The sequence below is a fragment of the Salvelinus alpinus genome, chromosome 26 (genome assembly GCF_045679555.1).
Source record: "Salvelinus alpinus chromosome 26, SLU_Salpinus.1, whole genome shotgun sequence".
Classification (NCBI taxonomy): domain Eukaryota; kingdom Metazoa; phylum Chordata; class Actinopteri; order Salmoniformes; family Salmonidae; genus Salvelinus; species Salvelinus alpinus.
The window spans coordinates 32,708,690-32,730,313 of record NC_092111.1 but is presented as its reverse complement, the minus strand read 5'-3'; the positions used below and the strand labels follow the sequence as shown (position 1 = coordinate 32,730,313).

Here is a 21,624-nt window from a genome sequence, read left to right as displayed (position 1 = left end):
GACCCATAGGCAAGACATGTTCCTCAGTAGTGGAGCTCTTTCCCTAAACTAGTAGAAAGAGGACTTGGGACACTGTCAGATAAGGGGAGGACATGGCAGCTGAATCCAGCCCTGTGTGTCTGACGTGATAACACAACTATGCAGAAACTCACATTCCTCAGGAACACGCAAACCTTCTGGCTCTAAAGCTTCACAGGACCACAGCCACGTCAAACAGTACACACACACACACACACACACACACACACACACACACACACACACACACACACACACACACCAGAAGACTACAGCTATGCCCCCGGGGACTGTTGTTAATTGGTTTAGAAGATGACATGATGCACTCTGTGCTCCATCTGTGTCTGAGAGGAGGGAGGAGGTACTGTGGACTCCATATTGTAGAGTGCTTGATGTCTATATATGCGAGAGAATTAGGCCGATACCAGCAAATTATCAAAATCCATAAAATAGACGTTAAATTTTACAACCACCTAAAAGGAAGTTATTCCCAAACCTTCCATCACCTACAGAGCGATGAACCTGGATAAGAGTCCCCTAAGCAAGCTGGTCCTGGGGCTCTGCTCACAAACACAAACAGACCCCACAGAGCCCCAGGACAGCAACACAATTAGAGCCAACCAAATCACAAGAAAACAAAAAGATAATTACTTGACATAGTGGCATAATACCTGAGGGGGAGGGAAGGTTTCTCTCCCCCCTCTCTCTTTCTTCTATCTCTCTACCTCCCCTCTCTCTCTGGGTGTGTAGTTTCTGAGCTGTAGCATATTGCTGTCGTATCCATGGTGAGGGGGAACTAAGCCCTTCATTTCCTCTCTAAGTCCCTGAGCCGTTAGGGGCTCTGCGGCTCGCTAAGACCCCAGTGTGCTGCCCTAAGATAAGGCCTGACTTCATTTCCTCCAGTGGTTCGGAAAACCCCCGAAAAGATCTCTCCTTACTTTACATGCTTGTACACACACACTTGCGCACATGCAAGCACGAACACATGAAAGCATGCGTGCGCGCGTGTAACGGATGTGAAATGGCTAGCTAGTTAGCGGGTACGCGCTAGTAGCATTTCAATCAGTTACGTCACTTGCTCTGAAACCAATATGTAGTGTTGCCCCTTGCTCTGCAAGGGCCGTGGCCTTTGTGGAGCGATGGGTAACGATGCTTCGTGGGCGACCGTTGTTGATGTGTGCAGAGGGTCCCTGGTTCGCGCCCGTGTCGGGGCGAGGGGACGACGTAAAGTTATACTGTTACATTGATGCTGTTGACCCGGATCACTGGTTGCTGCGGAAAAGGAGGAGGTTGAAAGGGGGTGAGTGTAACGGATGTGAAATGGCTAGCTAGTTAGCGGGTACGCGCTAGTAGCATTTCAATCAGTTACGTCACTTGCTCTGAAACCAATATGTAGTGTTGCCCCTTGCTCTGCAAGGGCCGCGGCTTTTGTGGAGCGATGGGTAACGACGCTTCGTGGGTGACTGTTGTTGATGTGTGCAGAGGGTCCCTGGTTCGCGCCCGTGTCGGGGCGAGGGGACGACGTAAAGTTATACTGTTACACGCGCACACACAAACGTGGGCACGTTTTCACACACAGTTTTAAGGGGATTGTCTGGTAACGTTGATCTAGTGCTGTATTTAGAGTGCAGTAGTCTGAGAGAGTGTATTAGTCTCCTAGGTAGATCTGACCTGTGGATCTTCAAGAGAAAGTGGGTTTAGTTGGACTTTTGCTTCAAATGTGATGAAGGTTATGTAAAAGGGTGTGGTTCTTCCATTCTGTCTGTGAAGCTGATGGAGGTCAGGAACAATTACATAGCTGGATCTCTGCGACCCCCTCCATGTCTCTCTCTGTCTCTCTCTTCTTTCTTTCCCCTCTCATTCTATCTCCTCTCCTTCATTATCAGACATGGTACAGTGCTAATGGAGATAGTCTACCAATCAACCTTGTCTTATTTAGTGTTCTGACTCATTCTTGTCTTGTTCAAACATGTTTGTCTGACTTACCTCCTTGCTCTCACTCTCTTGATCTCTCGCTCTCTCTTGTGCTCTCTCTCGTGCTCTCGCTCTTTATCTCTCTCTGCCTCCCTGTCGCTCTCGCTCTCTCTCTCATCAGAACCATGTGAACCCTGCTATGGACTTCACTCAGATTCCTCCTGGGATGCTGGCTCTGGATAACATGCTGTACTTCGCCAGACACCACCAGGATGCCTACATCAGGGTTAGTAGCTCTCGCACGCACGCACGCACACACACACACACACACACACACACACACACACACACACACACACACACACACACACACACACACACACTTTCTCTCTCTGCCTAAACTGTCTCTATCCCTCCCTTGTCCGTCCCTCACTCCTAGATTCCCTGGGCTCTGTCCAGGCAGCCTGTCTGATGAAACACCATGCCAATATGTAGCCTTGGAACTGAGTCAACCCAATACTATGGCATATGGCTACGTTTAACAAATCTACACATTCACTGGAGAGAAAAGAATCCTGCCCAATTGTTTTTGTCCGTTTCCTAGTTCCAGTGACAAAGAAAATACATTTTATACTAGGACGCAACTTAATCAAATCAAGTTTATGTATTAATCCTGAATTAATTTAACTCAGCCTAAACTGTAGGCAGGTGGCATTGGTTTGGTTAGTGGGCATCCCATGCCTATGAGTGATTATTTGTGTGTGTGCCTGCCTGCCTGCGTGCGTCCTTGTAGAAGGGCAGTGAATGGCCTGTGAAAATAAATGGGGAATTAAAAGGGTGGTGGCGTAGTGTCCATCTAATATTAAACCTAACACACACACACCACACATGCATACACAGGCCAGCCCGTCCCTCTCCTTTGCCCGCTGCTGTAACAAAACAACCACCAGTTTCCCAAATTAAACTGTCACCACGACGATGATAAGGATGCTAATGGTTTCCGGTGTAGGCTTGTCGCTGCGGCAACGTTATAATTGGAGTGAGGTTTTTTTTACATGGGGAATTGATTTATGAATTAACCACGCCATGTGCAAGTGGACCGTTTAAGGTTCAAACAAGGTTAAAATGTATAAGAGAGGCTTTCGCAATGGTAATGTTTACTTAGAAGGAACGACATCTTTTAATCAAATCAATGTCACATTGAGATTAGAATGTCTTTGAGATTTGACATTGGAGGTAGATAACATGCAGTATAATGACTGATACTGTAATAACCTACAATAGCTGCTGTCCTTAGTCTGACCTCTGGATGGGGCTGAAGTGGAGCGGGTCAAGAGCTTAAAGTTTCTCTGTGTCGACATCACTAAATATCTATCATTGTCCAAACACACCAGCACAGTCATGAAGAGGGCACAACAATGCCTCTTCCACCTCAGGAGGCTGAAAAGATTTGGCATGGGCCCTCAAATCCTCAAAGTTTGGCAGCTGCACCACTGAGAGCATCTTGACTGGCTGCATCACCGCCTGGTATGGCAACTGCTTGGCATCTGACCGTAATGCGCTACAGAGGGTAGTGTGTACGGCCCTGTAAATAGTCAGTTTTACGAGGTTATGTTTGGCAGCATGAGTGACGGATGCTTTGTTGCGAAATAGGAAGCCAATTCTAGATTTCATTTTGGATTGGAGATGCTTAATGTAAGTCTGGAAGGAGAGTTTACAGTCTAACCAGACACCTAGGTATTGTAGTTGTCCACATATTCTAAGTCAGAACCGTCCAGAGTAGTGATGCTGGACGGGCGGGCAGGTGTGGGCAGCGATCGGTTGAAGAGCATGCATTTAGTTTTACTTGCATTTAAGAGCAGTTGGAGGCCGCGGAAGGAGAGTTGTATGGCATTGAAGCTCATCTGGAGGTTAGTTAACACAGTTTCCAAAGAAGGGCCAGAAGTATACAGAATAGTGTCGTCTGCGTAGAGGAGGATCAGAGAATCACCAGCAGCAAGAGCGACATCATTGATGTATACAGAGAAAAGAGTCAGCCCGAGGATTGAACCCTGTGGCACACCCATAGAGACTGCCAGAGGTCTGGACAACAGGTCCTACAATTTGACACACTGAACTCTGTCTGAGAAGTAGTTGGTGAACCAGGCGAGGCAGTCATTTGAGAAACCAAAGATGTTGAGTCTGCCGATAAGAATGTGGTGATTGACAGAGTCGAAAGCCTTGGCCAGGTCAATGAATATGGCTGCACAGTACTGTCTCTTATTGATGGCGGTTATGAGCAGCTCTCATGACCAGCTCTGAAACCAGATTGCATAGCGGAGAAGGTACGGTGGGATTCGAAATGGTCGGTGATCTGTTTGTTAACTTGGCTTTCGAAGACCTTAGAAAGGCAGGGTAGGATATATATACAGTGAGAGAAAAAAGTATTTGATCCCCTGCTGATTTTGTACATTTGCCCACTGACAAAGAAATGATCAGTCTATAATTTTAATGGTAGGTTTATTTGAACAGTGAGAGACAGAATAACAACAAAAAAATCCAGATCCAGGCTAATTGGTTCTTGCTTCGGGACAGAGACGTTAGCCAGGAGTGGCCACTCGAAATAGCAGCTAGCTAGCTGCGATGATCCAGGTGAAAAGGTTCAGAGCTTGCGGTAGGAATCCGGAGATATGGAGTAAAATAAGTCCGATTTGCTCTGGTTTGAGTCGCTCTGTGCAGACTGGCAAGAGTTGTCCGGGCTAAAGGTAGCTGATGATCGCTAGCAGTGGCTAGCCCTCTACTAGCTTGTAGCTAGTTAGCGAGCTAGCTTCTGTTGGGGGTTCCGGTTCAAAAGTAAAGAAAATAGCAGATCCATACCACATTGGGTGAGGCGGATTGCAGGAGAGTATGTTGAAGTTGAGGTTAAGAAAAATATATTCTTTAATATATGCGAAGAAAAAAGATATATACACGGGACACGACAAGACGAGGACAAAGACGTCTGATTGCTACGCCATCTTGGAACCAAAAAATATATATACCAGGGCCAAAATATACTCCTATACCAGGAGGTGTCAGAGGAAAGCCTTAAACATTGCCAAAGTCTCCAGCCACCCAAATCATAGACTGTTCCGATGCTACCACACGGCCAGTGGTACTAGAGCGGCAAGTCTGGGACCAAAAGAATCCTGAACAGTTTGTACCACCAAGCCAGAAGACTGCTGAACAGTTAATCAAATAGCTACCCGGACTATTTGCATTGACCCCTTTTGTATTTATTTATTTTTCTTTACACCGGCTCTATGCGCACTCACTGGACTCTACCCACACACTCACACATACTACACTGACACACCGACACACACACACACACACACACACACACACACACACACACACACACACACACACACACACACACACACACACACACACTCTTTCACACTCATCACATATGCTGCTCCTACTCTGTTTATTAACTATCCTGATTGCCTAGTCTCTTTTACTCCTACCCACATGTACATATTATCTCAATCACCTCAACTATCTCGTACCCCAGCACATTGACTCGGTACCTGTACTCCTTGTATATAGCCTCGTTATTTTTGTGTTGCTATTTTTTATTTTTTGCAAATTGTTCTTACTTTTTAACTCTGCATTGTTGGGAAAGGGCTGGTAAGCATTTCACTGTTAGTCTACACATCTTGTATTTCGGTGCATGTGACAAATAAAATTGGATTTGATTTTGATTGAATTAAGATGGTACCATGGAGATAGGATAATCCAGTTAGCTGTGTCCCAATTCCTTGTCCTGTTGGTGACCTTCTGCTGCCTCTGGTTTCTCTATCCCGCTCTGACTCTCTCCATGAGATTTATCTGTCAACTATGACCTCGGTGTGTGGTTTCACTGGATTAATAGGTCAAGGGTCACATGGTTCCAGTTCATTAAAGGCCCTTGTTGAGATCTGTCTGTCTCTGTGTGAATGTCTGTATGTCTTTATGTTTGTCTATGTCGGTCTGTCTGTGCCTGGGTAGCTGTTAAACACTTGACAAAAGTATTTGCAAAAACGTTGGTGGCTCGATAGACTGAGTGACTTTCTGTCCTTGTTCCAGATTGTTCTGGAGAACAGCAGTCGTGAGGACAAGCACGAGTGTCCGTTCGGCCGCAGCAGCATCGAGCTGACCAAGATGCTGTGTGAAATCCTCAAAGTGGGAGAGCTCCGTAAGTCTTTATTGGTATTAACTACCCTCCCCTCAACACCTGCCTGGTGTCATATCATTGCCTCACTATTAGATCATAGTGTGCTTATAGGGTCATATTCACTGGCAACCAAACGGACCGAAACGTGGAGGGATTACCTGAAATTGTCCAATAATAAACGTTTGTTTTCTGTTGCTACGATGAAAACGTTTTTGCTACGACCCTGATTTACTGACAATGGCGTTCTGTGGATTGTATGGGTGCTGAGTACCAGACATTATCTGTGCACTGATGAAAGTATTTGAACGAGTTGATGCACAGAATATGTTTTTTGTCTTGGTTAGTCACATTCTATGGTCCTCTGAATACAAACACTCAAAACAACCAAAAAAACACCAAGGAAACAAACACAAAAGTACTACAGTACCTGGAGTGTTTCTCTGTGGCCACATTTTTCCTCATGATCTCCAAATCTGATTGGCTTATGCTTGGTAAATGTAGCTCCAACAGTCACATGTTCTCTGAACTACTGCAGATTGTGTGACTCAGCTCTCTCCATTGACTTTTAACCCTATTGATTGTTATTGGAGGATTGGGTTGGAATTGGCACTTTGATATACAAGGGTTAAAAGCATCTTCTTTGCCTGTTTTCACATTAAGCCCAGCCATATTCATTCAGACAGAGAGAGGGATGGAAATACCCTCCAGAGCATTTTACCGTCTCAGTCAGACTAGAAGAGTAAACTCTGTCTCCTGCAGTGAAGATAAAAGGAGCCATTATACTTTGTAATTGTGCTGGAGTTCATCAATTCTTGATGAAGTGAGTAGACTTCAAGTGAGCCCTATTCCCCCTCCTAATACACTGAATCCGTCTGGGACTCGCACTCCCGCAGGGGAAAAAGAGCTGGGTCACGTTCCAGTCACGAAAAAAGAAAAAAGACTCCCTACATAAGACTCCCTACACTTCTACACCCCTTATCCACTCCTTAGTACATCATGTAAGGTTGAAGAGGAGGCCTATCTGCTAACTTCATCTTAGTGGGATGGAAAGGTTGTAAATGTAGCCTACCTAAAAAAATAAACCTCAATTTTAGAAGTGATACTGTGTTAAGAAAAAGAGACCACCTCTTGGTAAGGATCTGTGAAGCATTGAACTGATTGACAGTTAGGGTTTGGAAAGACTTGTACTCTGAGTGTGCAATGTCATCCAAAACCTCTGGAATTGAAATTCAAACCTTAAAGCATATATCCTATCTCTGATTTACTTTGGGATTCAGCTGTGGACTCTCCATATTAAAATCACATGTCAGTTTTGACCTAGACGCTCATGCATGGTTCTGGTTAGTTTGTGGTAACTCTGCACTCTAACTTTAATGGCCTTTATACTCATTAATGTTGATGGCCATGGAAGGGGTCATGCAGACGCAGTAGACTATGCAGCAGTGTAGCAGGGTTGGGGTCAATTTCAAGTCAGTCATTTCAAGAAGTCAATGGCAGTGTTCAATTGATTCATTGATTTTCAATCATATGAGTTGAAAACTGCCATTTATCTTCAATGAGGAGTTTTTTATAAATCCATACATTGAATTCAGTTAGCTTTCTGATTTGATGAAGCTCAAATGAGATTGAGCCCAAAGCCTGGTGTGAGGTGTTAACAGGGGCTGAAACAGCTCAGAGGGGGGAGGAGGGCCCTGTGTGTTAGGTGACACCAGAGCCCCTAGGGGTGACCCCCCCGGCCCTCTCCATCTGTCTGGAGGTACGCTCCACTGGTCTGTGTCTGACAGGCTTGTCTGCCCCCCTCTTATCACAGTCTGGAACACGCACAACTTTTCTTTCTCCTATTTTTGTGCCTACTGCCTACTTGGCATGTGTCCCAAGCAAAACATATTTGATGTCAATGGCAAACACCTGGTGTTATAATTGTTGAATAAATTACATTTATAATTTTGCCCTAAAAGTTTTTGTTCATGTTGGTCACATTTTTGTTTGTGTTCAGACATGCTATATGTGTGTAAAAACCTCACGGTTGTGGATGTCTTATCCTCTCTTCCTCAAGCGTACTGTACACTACAGTACCGTATGTATAATGGCTTCACTAAGCTGATGGATGGTATATGGGGCTGGCAGGTAGCTATCCTAGATCAAATCACATTTTATTGGTCACATATTTAACAGATGTTATTGTGGGTGTAACGAAATGCTAAAGAAAAGATGCTGAATAACTAATAGCATGGAATTAGTGGAACCCACCAGAACCCCCCCAGTCCATGTCAAGGCCTGGGACATGACATATTCCAGACAGAGAGAGACACTGAGGGTGAGGGGGGGAAGGGGTACGGGATGACAGTGACACTAAATTGTCTTTCATAGCCAGGCATATACAATGAGTGTACAAAACATTAAGAACACCTTCCTAATATTGAGTTGCACCCCCTTTTGCCCTCAGAACATCCTCAATTCATCAGGGCATGGACTCTACAAGGTGTTGAAATCGTTCCACAGGGATGCTGGCCCATGTTGACTCAAATGCTTCCCACAATTGTGTCATGTTGGCTGGATGTCCATTGGGTGGTGGACCACTCTTGATAAACACAGGAAATTGTTGAGTGTGAAAGACCCAGCAGCGTTGCAGTTCTTGACACAAACCTGTGCACCTGACACCTACTATCATACCCCGTTCAAAGGCACTTAAATATTTTGTCTTGCCCATTCACCCTCAGAAATGGCACACACACACACACACACAATCCATGTCTCAATTGTCTCTAGGCTTAAAAAATTGTTCTTTAACCTGTCTCCTACCCTTCATCTCGGCTGAATTAAAGTGTATTTAACAAGTGACGTCATAACAAGGGATCATAGCTTTCACCTGGATTCACCTGGTCAGTCTATGTCATGGAAAGAGCAGGTGTTCATAATGTTTTGTGCCCTCAGTGTTCGGCAAAGCATTTTATTAGAGACAAGATGACAACATAGAATTTGGCATCACGTCTTTATTCAGTCTCAATGCAAATCAACAGACAGAAGCGTAGCATTTAAAGAGTCATTATGACACTTGGGAGTTGCACTCAGTATAATTCAACAGAGCATCCAAGCATATGGAAGTTAGGAGGGAAATGGAAAAAGGGAGGTTTAATGTTCACAAATTGAGGTTATTATAGGAAAGGAGTTAGGACAGGATGGGTAGAGGTAGTTAGATGAAGTCATTCTGAGCCGTGCTCTAGCTGCAGCCTAGGACGCCTCTAAATGATTTACTGTAAAAGTGTAAGGGCACAGACAGACGCAACCCTCCACTGACACCAAACAGTGTTAAATTAAGTCCGAATGGGAAGCAGTGGCAAAATTCTTCATTAAATAGTAATGGTCTGCCTTTTAAAAAAGAGAAAATTAAAATGAAACACCCTGGTTTTAGCGTGGAGGAGAAAGTAACAGTCAAAGCCATAGCTCTTTCTCTTCACGATAAGAAATTAATCTCTGCGCCAACCGTGACAAAAAAAAATTCTCGGATCATTTACTTTCGTTTGCTGCCGTGAAATGCCAATAAACCTCTGGTGGGTTTTGGACTTCTTAGTTCCCCATCTACCCAGGCTAATCACATAACAGGATTCTGGCAGTGCTTGGGCTACTTTAGGCCTTTTTAGTTTTAGCCTATAATTCTCCATCCCCTCTGTCCCTCGACTATCCCATCCCACTCTTTTAATAGAGCAACATCTCCGTCCCAAATAGCATCCTATCCCCTATATAGTGAACCTCTTTTGACGATAGGGGAAAAGGGTCCCATTTGGGACACACCCCTTGGCTTATACCTTGAGGTCACTGCCCTTTTAAATAGCGTGCTGTGGCTTAATATGCCCCACTCAGACAACACCACCACAACAACCGCCGCAGAGCAGATTGCTGGGTCAGAGCTCGTATGAAAGACGCAGGGCATTCTGGAACATTCTCAAGTCAACAGATCAGTTTGAAAGAACCTTTTCTGTTTTCCTTCGTGGGAAATTTGGTGGGTGGCAGACAGCAACGACAACGTGCATTGTGCTTGAATTTTTCCATTCGACCCGAGGTTCAATTACTGCCACAGTCGCCACCTTAAATAAATATTGTTTTGACACTTCTCTGGTTTGTATTTATATATTTTGTATGCAGATGTGGGGTGAGCGGGTTGGGAGTGGAGGGGTATGCGTGGGGCTTGTTTGGGCGAGCTTGCTGGGCTGGCTCCCTGTGTGTGTGCGTGTCACCTTGCTGCTTGGCTCTGTGTGCATTATTCATGTTCCCTTCCAGGTGTCCAGGAGTCCCCTCTCCTCCTCTCCAGCACCCCACCGCAGATCTTAAAAGATTTATTGTCAGCAGCCCAGCATGTTTCCCCAGAACAGGTCTTAATGGAATCCACGTCTGGTGGGCGGGCCACGTCTCTCTCTCTATTTCTCTTTCTTCCTCTATTTAAAAGGCCCATGTAATATTTATGAAGTTATTTAGATTGGCGGCTGGTTGTGGCGGTGAAAAGTGTCCTGGTTATTGATTCATGGCATTTCCTCTCCTTCAGACACAGGACAGATTGTATTTGTGGGTTCAGAGAGGAGAGGACAGGAGAGACAGGACTGGGCAGGTCTCAGACTTACCATGGCCTTCTCCATACCTATCTCCTGGATGCTGGTATCATTCTGTAGAGCGAAGCATAGAACTTTACTTTTTAAGGTAGTTTACGATTGAGCCAACATGCACAATGTCTACCGTGAATCCTCTCTGAAGTAAATCCTAAGATTTAGCTCATCGGGTTAACACAGTCTTGTGACCACAAACCAGTATGAATCATGTGATGTCAGTTTTGTCTGTTTGGAATTGAGTGATGTCATCAGCTGTTACCTGTGAGGTTGTTGTCCAGTCACTGTTGTTCCCTGCGAGGCTCTCTGCTGTGTGCTCGTGAACTCAGCAGGGTCTCAAACCGATTAGCAGTAACACATCCTTAAATAAATAAAGGTTAAATAAACACACACACACAGTTACACACACAGTCCCACAGTCACACACAGTCTCACCTACCTGATTGTAGGTGTCCTGTGATGTGTTTGGACTGGTTAGTGAAATGCCACAGGGGATACTCCAGTCATCTCCTTAGTGAAGCAGCACTGTCAGCCAGAGGTACGGACACACACACAAACAGTGAGAGATGGAGTGAATGTCTTCTTGGTCTGCCTCCAAGTGAGAAATTGGCGTTGAAGAGGGAAGGAGCTTGTTGCTTTTTGAAGCTTGTTCTACTCTCCCTAATGATTAGCCAAATAAAATCCTATTTGTTCAATAAATGATCAGAGACCAAAGTATTTGAGTTCGTAGACTGCTGCTGTGTGGATGAAAGCATACACACATTTTAGACAATACATTACATTTCCTCTTACTGAGTTCACTTAGTGCTTTATAGCTTACTTTCATCACTGGTGCGATCACTTCCAGTACACAGAAAAGCAGTTACTACTATTGACTAAAGAGTGAAACCCTGGCCAATGGAGATTCAGGCCTGGTTAGAATGAATTCTGCCACTGAGAAGGTCATCAATAGGTTTGATGCTAGAACTTCAGAGAATCTGAACATTAGCTTAAAGGAACGATCCTATTTGAAGTGACTAGTTAAATCGTGTGGTTTTAGCCAGTAAATCCTCTTACGGATGTTGTAACGGGTGAAGAGGATGAGACTAAAGGGGTAGAAGGAGTAAAAGGGTGGATAATGTACATTTTCTAAAGAGGTTTATCTTCCCACTTTGTCTCTATCTCTTCCTTCATCCGCTCTGATCTAAAGTGACTTGACAGGTGAAAGCAGTACGGTCTAATCTTATCCACTCCTATCACCAGAGTTTTTCCTGGCTGTTATTTTCCAAGGAACAACTCTGGGGTCGTAGTTATAGCCCACAACTATAGCGCCTGGGTATTCCTGGTAAGGTCACACGGTGAGGACAACTCCTTGAGATCAATAATGAAAGAAAGAACACCACTTTACACTTTTGAGACGGATCCCATCTACAATGAGCGTAGTACCTCTTCCCTGTGCTGAAAACAAGCAGCTATTTGAAAAGACAGCGAGCCCATACACAAGCATGGGTTGTTTCCTACCGACTGCTAATGCAGTAAAATATAAAGTAAAAAATACTGTGTGCTCATTCCTCAGCTCTGACAAAATGCCTGATGTAGATTAGATGCATTGTAATGTTGAGATTGCTCCAACGTCTTTTTTTTCTTCTTCAGAGCAGGAAATAGACTAGTTTTGGTGTGTGTGTGTGTGTGTGTGTGTGTGTGTGTGTGTGTGTGTGTGTGTGTGTGTGTGTGTGTGTGTGTGTGTGTGTGTGTGTGTGTGTGTGTGTGTGTGTGTGTGTGTGTGTGTCGCTGTCCGGGACAGCTGTTGGTATTAGACTGTAAGAGATGTGTGTTTATTTGCATACGTTACATTTCTCAATTCCTCTGTATTTGAGGATGGCTGTCGCATAATGAAAAGATGTGAAGAACGATTTGAAATAATAATTTACCGAAATAAGACTGATTTTGATTTGTCTGCTTCTTATTTCTGTGTTGGACAGGGCTGTGTGGTTTAGATGTGTGTATTTCTTCGTTCAGGAATCATTTTGTCTGTATTCGGGCACGGCTGTCAGATGTGGAACAATAGATGTTGGTTTTTCTCATGAGAATGATCTGATTTCTCTGCCTGTTTTTCTCATGAGATTGATCTGATTTCTCTGCCTGTTTTTATCATGAGAATGATCTGATTTCTCTGCCTGTTTTTCTCATGAGAATGATCTGATTTCTCTGCCTGTTTTTTTTCTCATGAGAATAATCTGATTTCTTGTTAACAAACTATAGTTTTGGCAAGTCGGTAAGGACATCTACTTTGTGCATGACACAAGTCATTTTTCCCACAATTGTTTACAGACAGATTATTTCACTTATAAATCACTATCACAATTCCAGTGGGTCAGAAGTTTACATACACTAATTTGACTGTGCCTTTAAACAGCTTGGAAAATTCCAGAAAATGATGTCTTGGCTTTAGAAGCTTCTGATAGGCTAATTGACATAATTTGAGTCAATTGGAGGTGTACCTTTTTATTTATTTTATTTTACCTTTATTTAACTAGGCAAGTCAGTTAAGAACAAATTCTTATTTTCAATAACGTTTCTAGGAACAGTGGGTTAACTGCCTTGTTCAGGGGCAGAGCGACAGATTTTTACCATGTCAGCTCGGGGATTCAATCTTGCAACCTTTTGGTTACAAGTCCAACGCTCTAAACACTAGGCTACCTGCTGCCCCCAAGGCCTACCTTCAAATCCAGTGCCTCTTTGCTTGACATCATGGGAAAATCAAAAGAAATCAGCCAAGACCTCAGATTTTTTTTTTATTGTAGACCTCCACAAGTCTGTTTCATCCTTGGGAGCAATTTCCAAACGCCTGAAGGTACCATCTTCATCTGTACAAACAATAGTACGCAAGTATAAACACCATGGATCCACGCAGCCGTCATACGCGTTCTGTGTCCTAGAGATGAAAGTACTTTGGTGCGAAAAGTGCAAATCAATCCCAGAACAACAGCAAAGGACCTTGTGAAGATGCTGGAGGAAACAGGTACAAAATTTGCTATATCCACAGTAAAACGAGTCCTATATCGACATAACCTGAAAGGCTGCTCAGCAAGGAAGAAGCCACTGCTCCAAAAGCCAGACTACAGTTTGCAACTGCACATGGGGACAAAGATCGTACTTTTTGGAGAAATGTCCTCTGGTCTGATGAAACAAAAATAGAACTGTTTGGCCATAATAATCATCGTTATGTTTGGAGGAAAAAGGGGGAGGCTTGCAAGCCGAAGAACACCATCCCAACTGTGAAGCACGGGGGTGACAGCATCATGTTGTGGGGGTGCTTTGCTGCAGGAGGGACTGGTGCCCTTCACAAAATAGATGGCATCATGAGGGAGGAAAATTATGTGGATATATTGAAGCAACATCTCAAGACATCAGTCAGGAAGATAAAGCTTGGTTGCAAATGCATCTTCCAAATAGACATGACCCCAAGCATACTTCCAAAGTTGTGGAAAAATGGCTTAAGGACAACAAAGTCAAGGTATTGGAGTGGCCATCTCAAAGCCCTGACCTCAATCCTATTGAAAATTTGTGTGAGCAAGGAGGCCTACAAACCTGACTCAGTAACACCAGCTCTGTCAGGAGGAATGGGCCAAAATTAACACAACTTATTGTGGGAAGCTTGTGGAAGGCTACCCAAAACATTTGACCCAAGTTAAACAATTTAAAGACAATGCTACCAAATACTAATTGAGTGTATGTAAACTTCTGACCCACAGGGAATGTGATGAAAGAAATAAAAGCTGAAAAATATTATGGTGATCCTAACTGACCTAAGACAGGGACTTTTTACTATGATTAAATGTCTGTAATTGTGAAAAACTGAGTTTAAATGTATTTGGCTAAGGTGTATGTTAACTTCCGACTTCAACTGTATATTAGGGTGTGTGTGTGAGCTGTTCTAGGTCTCAGTCTCTGGTCTGTTGTTTTCACCACACTGGGTTACCTGCCAGCCCTGATATCTCTCCCTGTCCAGTCAGTCACCTTCTCGCCATCTAATACATCTTAACCCGTCTTGTAGACTCTTCTCCACGCACTACTGAAGAGTCCTGAAGAGTTACTACTCTACCCCTTGCATCAAACCATGTGTTGTGTGATAACTGGTTAAGTCTTTCTTGACCACAACTGTGTTAAAATATTTAAATCCCGCTGTTTTAAAGTTCAAATTTCAAATTTAATTGCCAACATGGCAATAAATACAACTGATCTTACTCAACTGAGTTCTCACATTAAACGCAGCATTAAACGCAGCATTAAAAGCCAGTTCTGTTGATGACAAGGGGAATGGAAACTCAGCTGTTCACCATGGATGAGTCCCAAATGAAACCCTATTCCCTTTGTAGTGCACTTCTTTTGACCAGGGCCCGTAGGGAGAAATGGTGCCCTATTGCTTTCATAGTGCAGTAGTTTTGACCCAGGGCCTTAAGGGCCCTGTTCAAATGAAGTACTATAAATAGGGAACAGGGTGCAACTTGGGACAAAAGTATCCTCCTGTCAGCGTGGACACTGACTGGCCCTGACACTGATTGGCCCTGAAAGGTGTTGCTGATGCTGCGTCTCACATACACACACGAATGCACACACACACACACCTTGCTCTCCCCTACACACACACACACACACACACACACACACACACACACACACACACACTCCCCTTGTCGCAAGTGGACGTCCACGTAGGGCTGGGCGATATGGCCTAAAACTCATATCTGCGTTTTTTTTTTGCCGATTCACGATATATATCTATTTTCTTAATGTGTTCTCTAAATAAGCTTTGTTGTACAATTAAAGGTAAAATACACTGCATTTAAAACAGTCAGCAATAATCAAATGAATTCCAAGCTTGTGAAATTATATCTAGTCTGAATATATTTCTTCCACAACCATAAAACCCACTAATTATTTCATTATTTTATCAAAATAGTTGTACCTGCTTTTCTTTTTACAATAATCACTGATCTGGCTTTCAGGTCTGACTATAAAAATGCCCTTTTTGTTACAAATGTAACCAGAACCATGCATAATGCACATTCACTAATAATGTAGCAGGCATTATAGAAAATGAACACTGGTTTCATAAACAATCTCTCAAGCACAAGCCCACGTGCTAGTGAGTAGCCAGCTAATATTTATATTTCAAGTTTAAGCAACTTGGATCCAAGTATAATTTCACAAGCTCTGAATTCAGCTAAGGAAAAACAGTTGAAATGTTACGAACAGAACTTTATGTCCGTCTCCAACAAGTCAAGTGGCCTACCCTGTTTCTCAGAATGAGAACAAGTTGCAAATTCCTTATATAATTGTTTTATGCTTTATACTAAACAGCTAGTATAACAATCTTTATTTGACTAAAATGCGGCTAGCGATACGTGATACCGTTATGCGCTTGCGACAAACTGAGCATTCATTTTCCAGAATGAATGTTCATTGGTACATCAGTTTTAGTAGTGTCTGCTCTGCTCGAAATTTGAGGAGTTGAAACATAAACAGGGTAACTCCTCTATTACAGTAAAATAATGTCCCAATGCGTTTTGTTGTCCATATGGCCGATTTCTGTTGCATTTCTGTCAAATGCAAATAGCAAGTTAACCGTTGGTCAGAGAGGAAGTAGTGATCTATCATCTTTGTTGTTGTGAGGGGGAGGGGGAGGGGCTTGGGAGAAAGAGGTGACGCAAGAGGTTTCACTGGCCAAAATCTGTCAAATAAACCCAATGTGTTTCTATGTGCTTATTTTGAACCTAAGCTTGTAGCCTGCCTTCCCGCCTTTGGGACAACGACTCCCATTGTTAGGGCGGAGACATGAGCATCTAGTCATGACATACAGATCTCTGGTGTAAATGGGAAGGTGCACAGCACAGAAAGAGTGAATGAGACGAGACCTAAAAGAAAACATAAGAACAAGCGGACATAAACGCTCATGAAAACGAAAAATACAAAAAACATTGATTCTGCAAAACAGGCATTTGGAATATCGCGGGAAAAAAAACATAGATTTGAATGAATCAAATTCATTCGATATATTGTCCAGCCCTACGTCCAGGCCTGCTGGCGTGGTAATTGGAGTGAGGAAGACACATTTTCAGTGTTTATTTGTCATGCTGGTTCCCTCCCTCGCTCCAAGGGGACTCCTCTCTGTGTTCCTCCTCTCTGTGTTCCTCCTCTTGTTTCTCTCTCCCTTTAATCTCACTGGGCTCAGACAGATGTCAGGAAGGTTCTCTGCCTGCAGGTCCCACACACTCTGTCTTTTACCTTCTCTCACACACACATTTATGCTCGCTCCCTCTCTCTCGCTCTCTCTCGCACACACCAACACCCAGACACACACTCTCTCCCTTCCTCCCTTTCTACCCCCTCTTCCTCTCCTTTCTCTCTCCCTGTCTGTCACCTCTCCCCTCCGTGGTCACATCTGTGTGGCTCGTGTTTGCTCTGTCTGTTGAGCTCTAATTAGCTATGTCCAGACAGGCGTCAATGTTCTGAAGCCTTCGTGACCCGCCTTTAAATCAAACAGAAGTCTCTGAGATTACAGCGACCTTTGACCTCCAGGGCCCAGACCACCCAGTCACAGCTGAGGATAGATAGGAGACCTCCAGGGCCCAGACCACCCAGTCACAGCTGAGGATAGATAGGAGACCTCCAGGGCCCAGACCACCCAGTCACAGCTGAGGATAGATAGGAGACCTCCAGGGCCCAGACCACCCAGTCACAGCTGAGGATAGATAGGAGACCTCCAGGGCCCAGACCACCCAGTCACAGCTGAGGATAGATAGGAGACCTCCAGGGCCCAGACCACCCAGTCACAGCTGAGGATAGAAAGGAGACCTCCAGGGCCCAGACCACCCAGTCACAGCTGAGGATAGATAGGAGATGGGTTGTGGCATACATACATACATATATATATATACACACACATAACCGTTCAAAAGTTTGGGGTCACTTAGAAATGTCCTTGTTTTTGAAAGAAAAGCATTTTTTTTTTGTCCGTTTAAATAACATAAAATTGATCAGAAATACAGTGTAGACATTGTTAATATTGTAAATGACTATTGTAGCTGGAAACGGCTGATTTTTTAAAATGGAATATCTACATAGGCGTAGAGAGGCCCATTATCAGCAACCATCACTCCTGTGTTCCAATGGCACGTTGTGTTACCTAATCCAAGTCTATCATTTTAAAAGGCTAATTGATCATTAGAAAACCCTTTTGCAATTACAGTTGAAGTCGGAAGTTTAGTCGGACTCGTTTTACTGTGGATATAGATACTTTTGTACCTGTTTCCTCCAGCATCTTCACAAGGTCCTTTGCTGTTGTTCTGGGATTGATTTTCACTTTTCGCACCAAAGTACATTAATCTCTAGGAGACAGAATGCGTCTCCTTCCTGAGCGGTATGACGGCTGCGTGGTCCCATGGTGTTTATACTTGCGTAATATTGGTTGTACAGATGAACGTGGTACCTTCAGGCGTTTGGAAATTGCTCTCAAGGATGAACCAGACTTGGGGAGGTCTACAATTTTCTTCTATGGTCTTGGTTGATTTCTTTTGATTTTCCCATGATGTCAAGCAAATAGGCACTGAGATTGAAGGTAGGCCTTGAAATACATTCACAGGTACACCTCCAAATGACTCAAATTATGTCAATTAGCCTATCAGAAGCATCTAACGCCATGACATAATTTTCTGCAATTTTCCAAGCTGTTTAAAGGCACAGTCAACTTAGTGTATGTAAACTTCTGACCCACTGGAATTGTGATACAGTGAATTATAAGTGAAATAATCTGTCTGTAAACAATTGTTGGAAAAATGACATGTGTCATGCACAAGGTAGATGTCCTAACCGACTTGCCAAAACTATAGTTTGTTAACAAGAAATTTGTGGAGTGGTTGAAAAACGAGTTTTAATGACACCAACCTAAGTGTATGTAAACTTCCGACTTCAACTATATATATATATATATACACACAGTACCAGTCAATTTTGGACACACCTACTCATTGTAGAATAATAGTGAAGACATCAAAACTATGAAATAGCACATATGGAATCATGTAGTAACCAAAAAAGTGTTAAACAAATCAAAATCTATTTTATATTTGACTTTCTTCATAGTAGTCACCCATTGCCTTGATGACAGTTTAGAAGATTGATGGCCGTTTGTTCTTTAGAGAACGTCGCTATATGGTCTTATTTCTGTTCGAGTCTAACCTCTTGGAGAAAAAGAGGGACGGACCGCGCACACACAGAACTGACTGAAGGGAAATAGTCAAATAGTCTACCAATGTCCCAGGATATTTGGGTCTGTCGGATTTAAACTGTATATTTACAAATCACAGTGTTCCATTCTGTTTGTGCATTGCTGCTTATTTAACACTGTGTTATGCAGTAATGTATTTGGCGTTACTGCTTATTTAACACTGTGTTATGCAGTAATGTATTGGGTGTTACTGCTTATGTAGTACTGTGTTATGCAGTAATGTATTGGGCGTTACTGCTTATGTAACACTGCTATGCAGTAATGTGTTGGGCGTTACTGCTTATGGTAACACTGTGTTATGCAGTAATGTATTGGGCGTTACTGCTTATGGTAACACTGTGTTATGCAGTAATGTGTTGGGCGTTACTGCTTATGGTAATACTGTGTTATGCAGTAATGTGTTGGGCGTTACTGCCTATGTAACACTGTGCTATACAGTAATGTATTTGTTCCATTCATTATGTTGTGACACACCCATTACAAATCTAAATGTATCAAGTGTTGTAAGAATCAAGACTTTGGGGTGTAACTTGTAACTTCAATACAAAGGTCATTACCAGTTCTCACATTGGCTGCTCACTTCCCTTGCAGGCCATATTCTCCCTCTTAACAGAGTTCAGATGTTTTGTCATCATATCGCTTGTCACGTGTAGAATGGCCCAGATTTAATTCTTTATCTCTTCAATTATTTGTTCAGCGTGGGAGAATTGTTGGTTAGATTTAAATATTCAGTTACCATTCAGGAGACATTACCCTAGTTGGAGAGTAACTGTATGAATAATACAAAGTGAAGAAAAAAATTACTTCTCTGCATGGGGATGGAAAGGTCAGGTTGTTCAGAAACTATGAACATGTTATGAACATGTTATAACCATGTTCTGAACATGCCAGCAAATGTCACCTCAGGTGTGTCCATGCGCTGTTGGGGGTAGTGGGAGGGAGGATGTTACAGAACATAGAAAAGTATTGTGTAGAACATGTTTTTTTTTTTTTGGATTGAATAGGATATCGTGTCGGCTCTATTCATTCTATTTCTATCTGCCATGTTCCGAACATTTCACATGACTGAATACACTCCAGGATGCATCACAAAGTAGAGAGCTCCAGGACTGCAGCTCTGCAGCCACCCTGTCCCAGTGTGTTGAGAGCGGAGGTCCAAAAGGCTTCTAACCCCAAGCCATAAGACTGCTGAACAGCTCATCAAAAAGCTACCCCATTTTTGTATTGTTTTTTTACACTGCTGCTACTCGCTGTTTATTATCTATGCATAGTCGCTTTACCCTTACCTACATAAAAAGTCCTACAAGTTTCCTTGCTGATTTGAAATATTACAAAATCGAAATTTTCTTGTCTAAGGTGTTAGTCGCAATATCACTGAAGAATGTACAACACCTTCAGAAAGTATTCTCACACCCCTTGACTTTTTAAAAATGCTCTTGTTACAGCCTGAATTTAAATTGGATTCAATTGAGAGTTTTTTTCTCGCTGGCCTACACACAATACCCCATAATGTAAAAGTGGAATTATGTTTTTCGAAATGTTTACAAATTTATTAAAAATAAAAATCGGAAAAGTATGTAACCCCTTTGTTATGGCAAGCCTAAATAAGTTCAGCAGTGAACATTTGATTAACAGGTCACATAATAAGTTGCATGGACTCACTCTGTGTGCAACAATAGTGTTTAACATGTTTTTTGAATGACTACCTCAAACCTTGTACCACACACATACAATTATCTGTAAGCTCCCTCAGTCGAGCAGTGAATTTCAAACACAGATTCAACCACAAATACCAGGGAGGTTTTCCAATGCCTCGCAAAGAAGGGCACCTATAGGTAGATGGTCAAAAACATTTGTTTTTTAAAAGCAGACATTGAATATTCCTTTGAGCATGGTGAAGTTACTAATTATACTTTGGATGGTGTATCAATACACCCAGTCACTACAAAGATACTGCCATCCTTCCTAACTCAGTTGCTGGAGAGGAAAGAAACAGCTCAGGGATTTCTTCATGAGGCCAATGGTGACTTTAAAGTTTAGGAGTTTTTCAAGATAAAAAAATGAACGGAATGGAGCTAAGCACAGGCAAAATCCTAGAGGAAAACCTGGATCAGTCTGCTTTCCACTTGACACTGGGAGATTAATTCACCTTTCAGAAGGACAATAACCTAAAACACTGGAGTTGCTTACCAAGAAGACCGTGAATGTTCCTGAGTGGCTGAGTTAGTTTTGACTTAAATCAATTATGTCAAGACCTGAAAATGGTTGTCTAGAAATGATCAACAACAGAGTTTGAAGAATTTTGAAAATAATAATGGGCAAATGTTGCATGAGACCAAAGGACATATTTCCACCGGTCTAATGTCCATTGCTCAGGTTTCTTGGCCCAAGCAAGTCTCTTCTTCTTATTGGTGTCCTTTAGTAGTGGTTTCTTTGCAGCAATTCGACCATGAAGGCCTGATTCACACAGTCTCCTCTGAACAGTTGATGTTGAGATGTGTCTGTTACTTGAACTCTGGGAAGCAATTATTTGGGCTGAAATTTCTGAGGCTGGTAACTCTAATGAACTTATCCTCTGCAGCAGAGGTAACTCTGTTTTTCCTTTCCTGTGGCGGTCCTCATGAGAGCCAGTTTCATCATAGAGC

The 21,624-nt window shown here is 42.9% G+C and overlaps 1 protein-coding gene across 9 annotated transcripts in view; it reads left to right on the top strand.

Moving 5' to 3' along the window:
* LOC139555205 (engulfment and cell motility protein 1-like) overlaps positions 1-21,624 on the top strand; it is a 177,275-nt gene that overhangs the window by 70,980 nt on the left and 84,671 nt on the right. For all 9 annotated transcript variants that reach the window (XM_071368810.1, XM_071368805.1, XM_071368807.1 and 6 more), the window contains 2 exons: positions 2,114-2,218; positions 6,025-6,133. In XM_071368810.1, the coding sequence (XP_071224911.1) occupies positions 2,114-2,218; positions 6,025-6,133 (214 nt within the window). The remainder of the gene's footprint in view (positions 1-2,113; positions 2,219-6,024; positions 6,134-21,624) is intronic.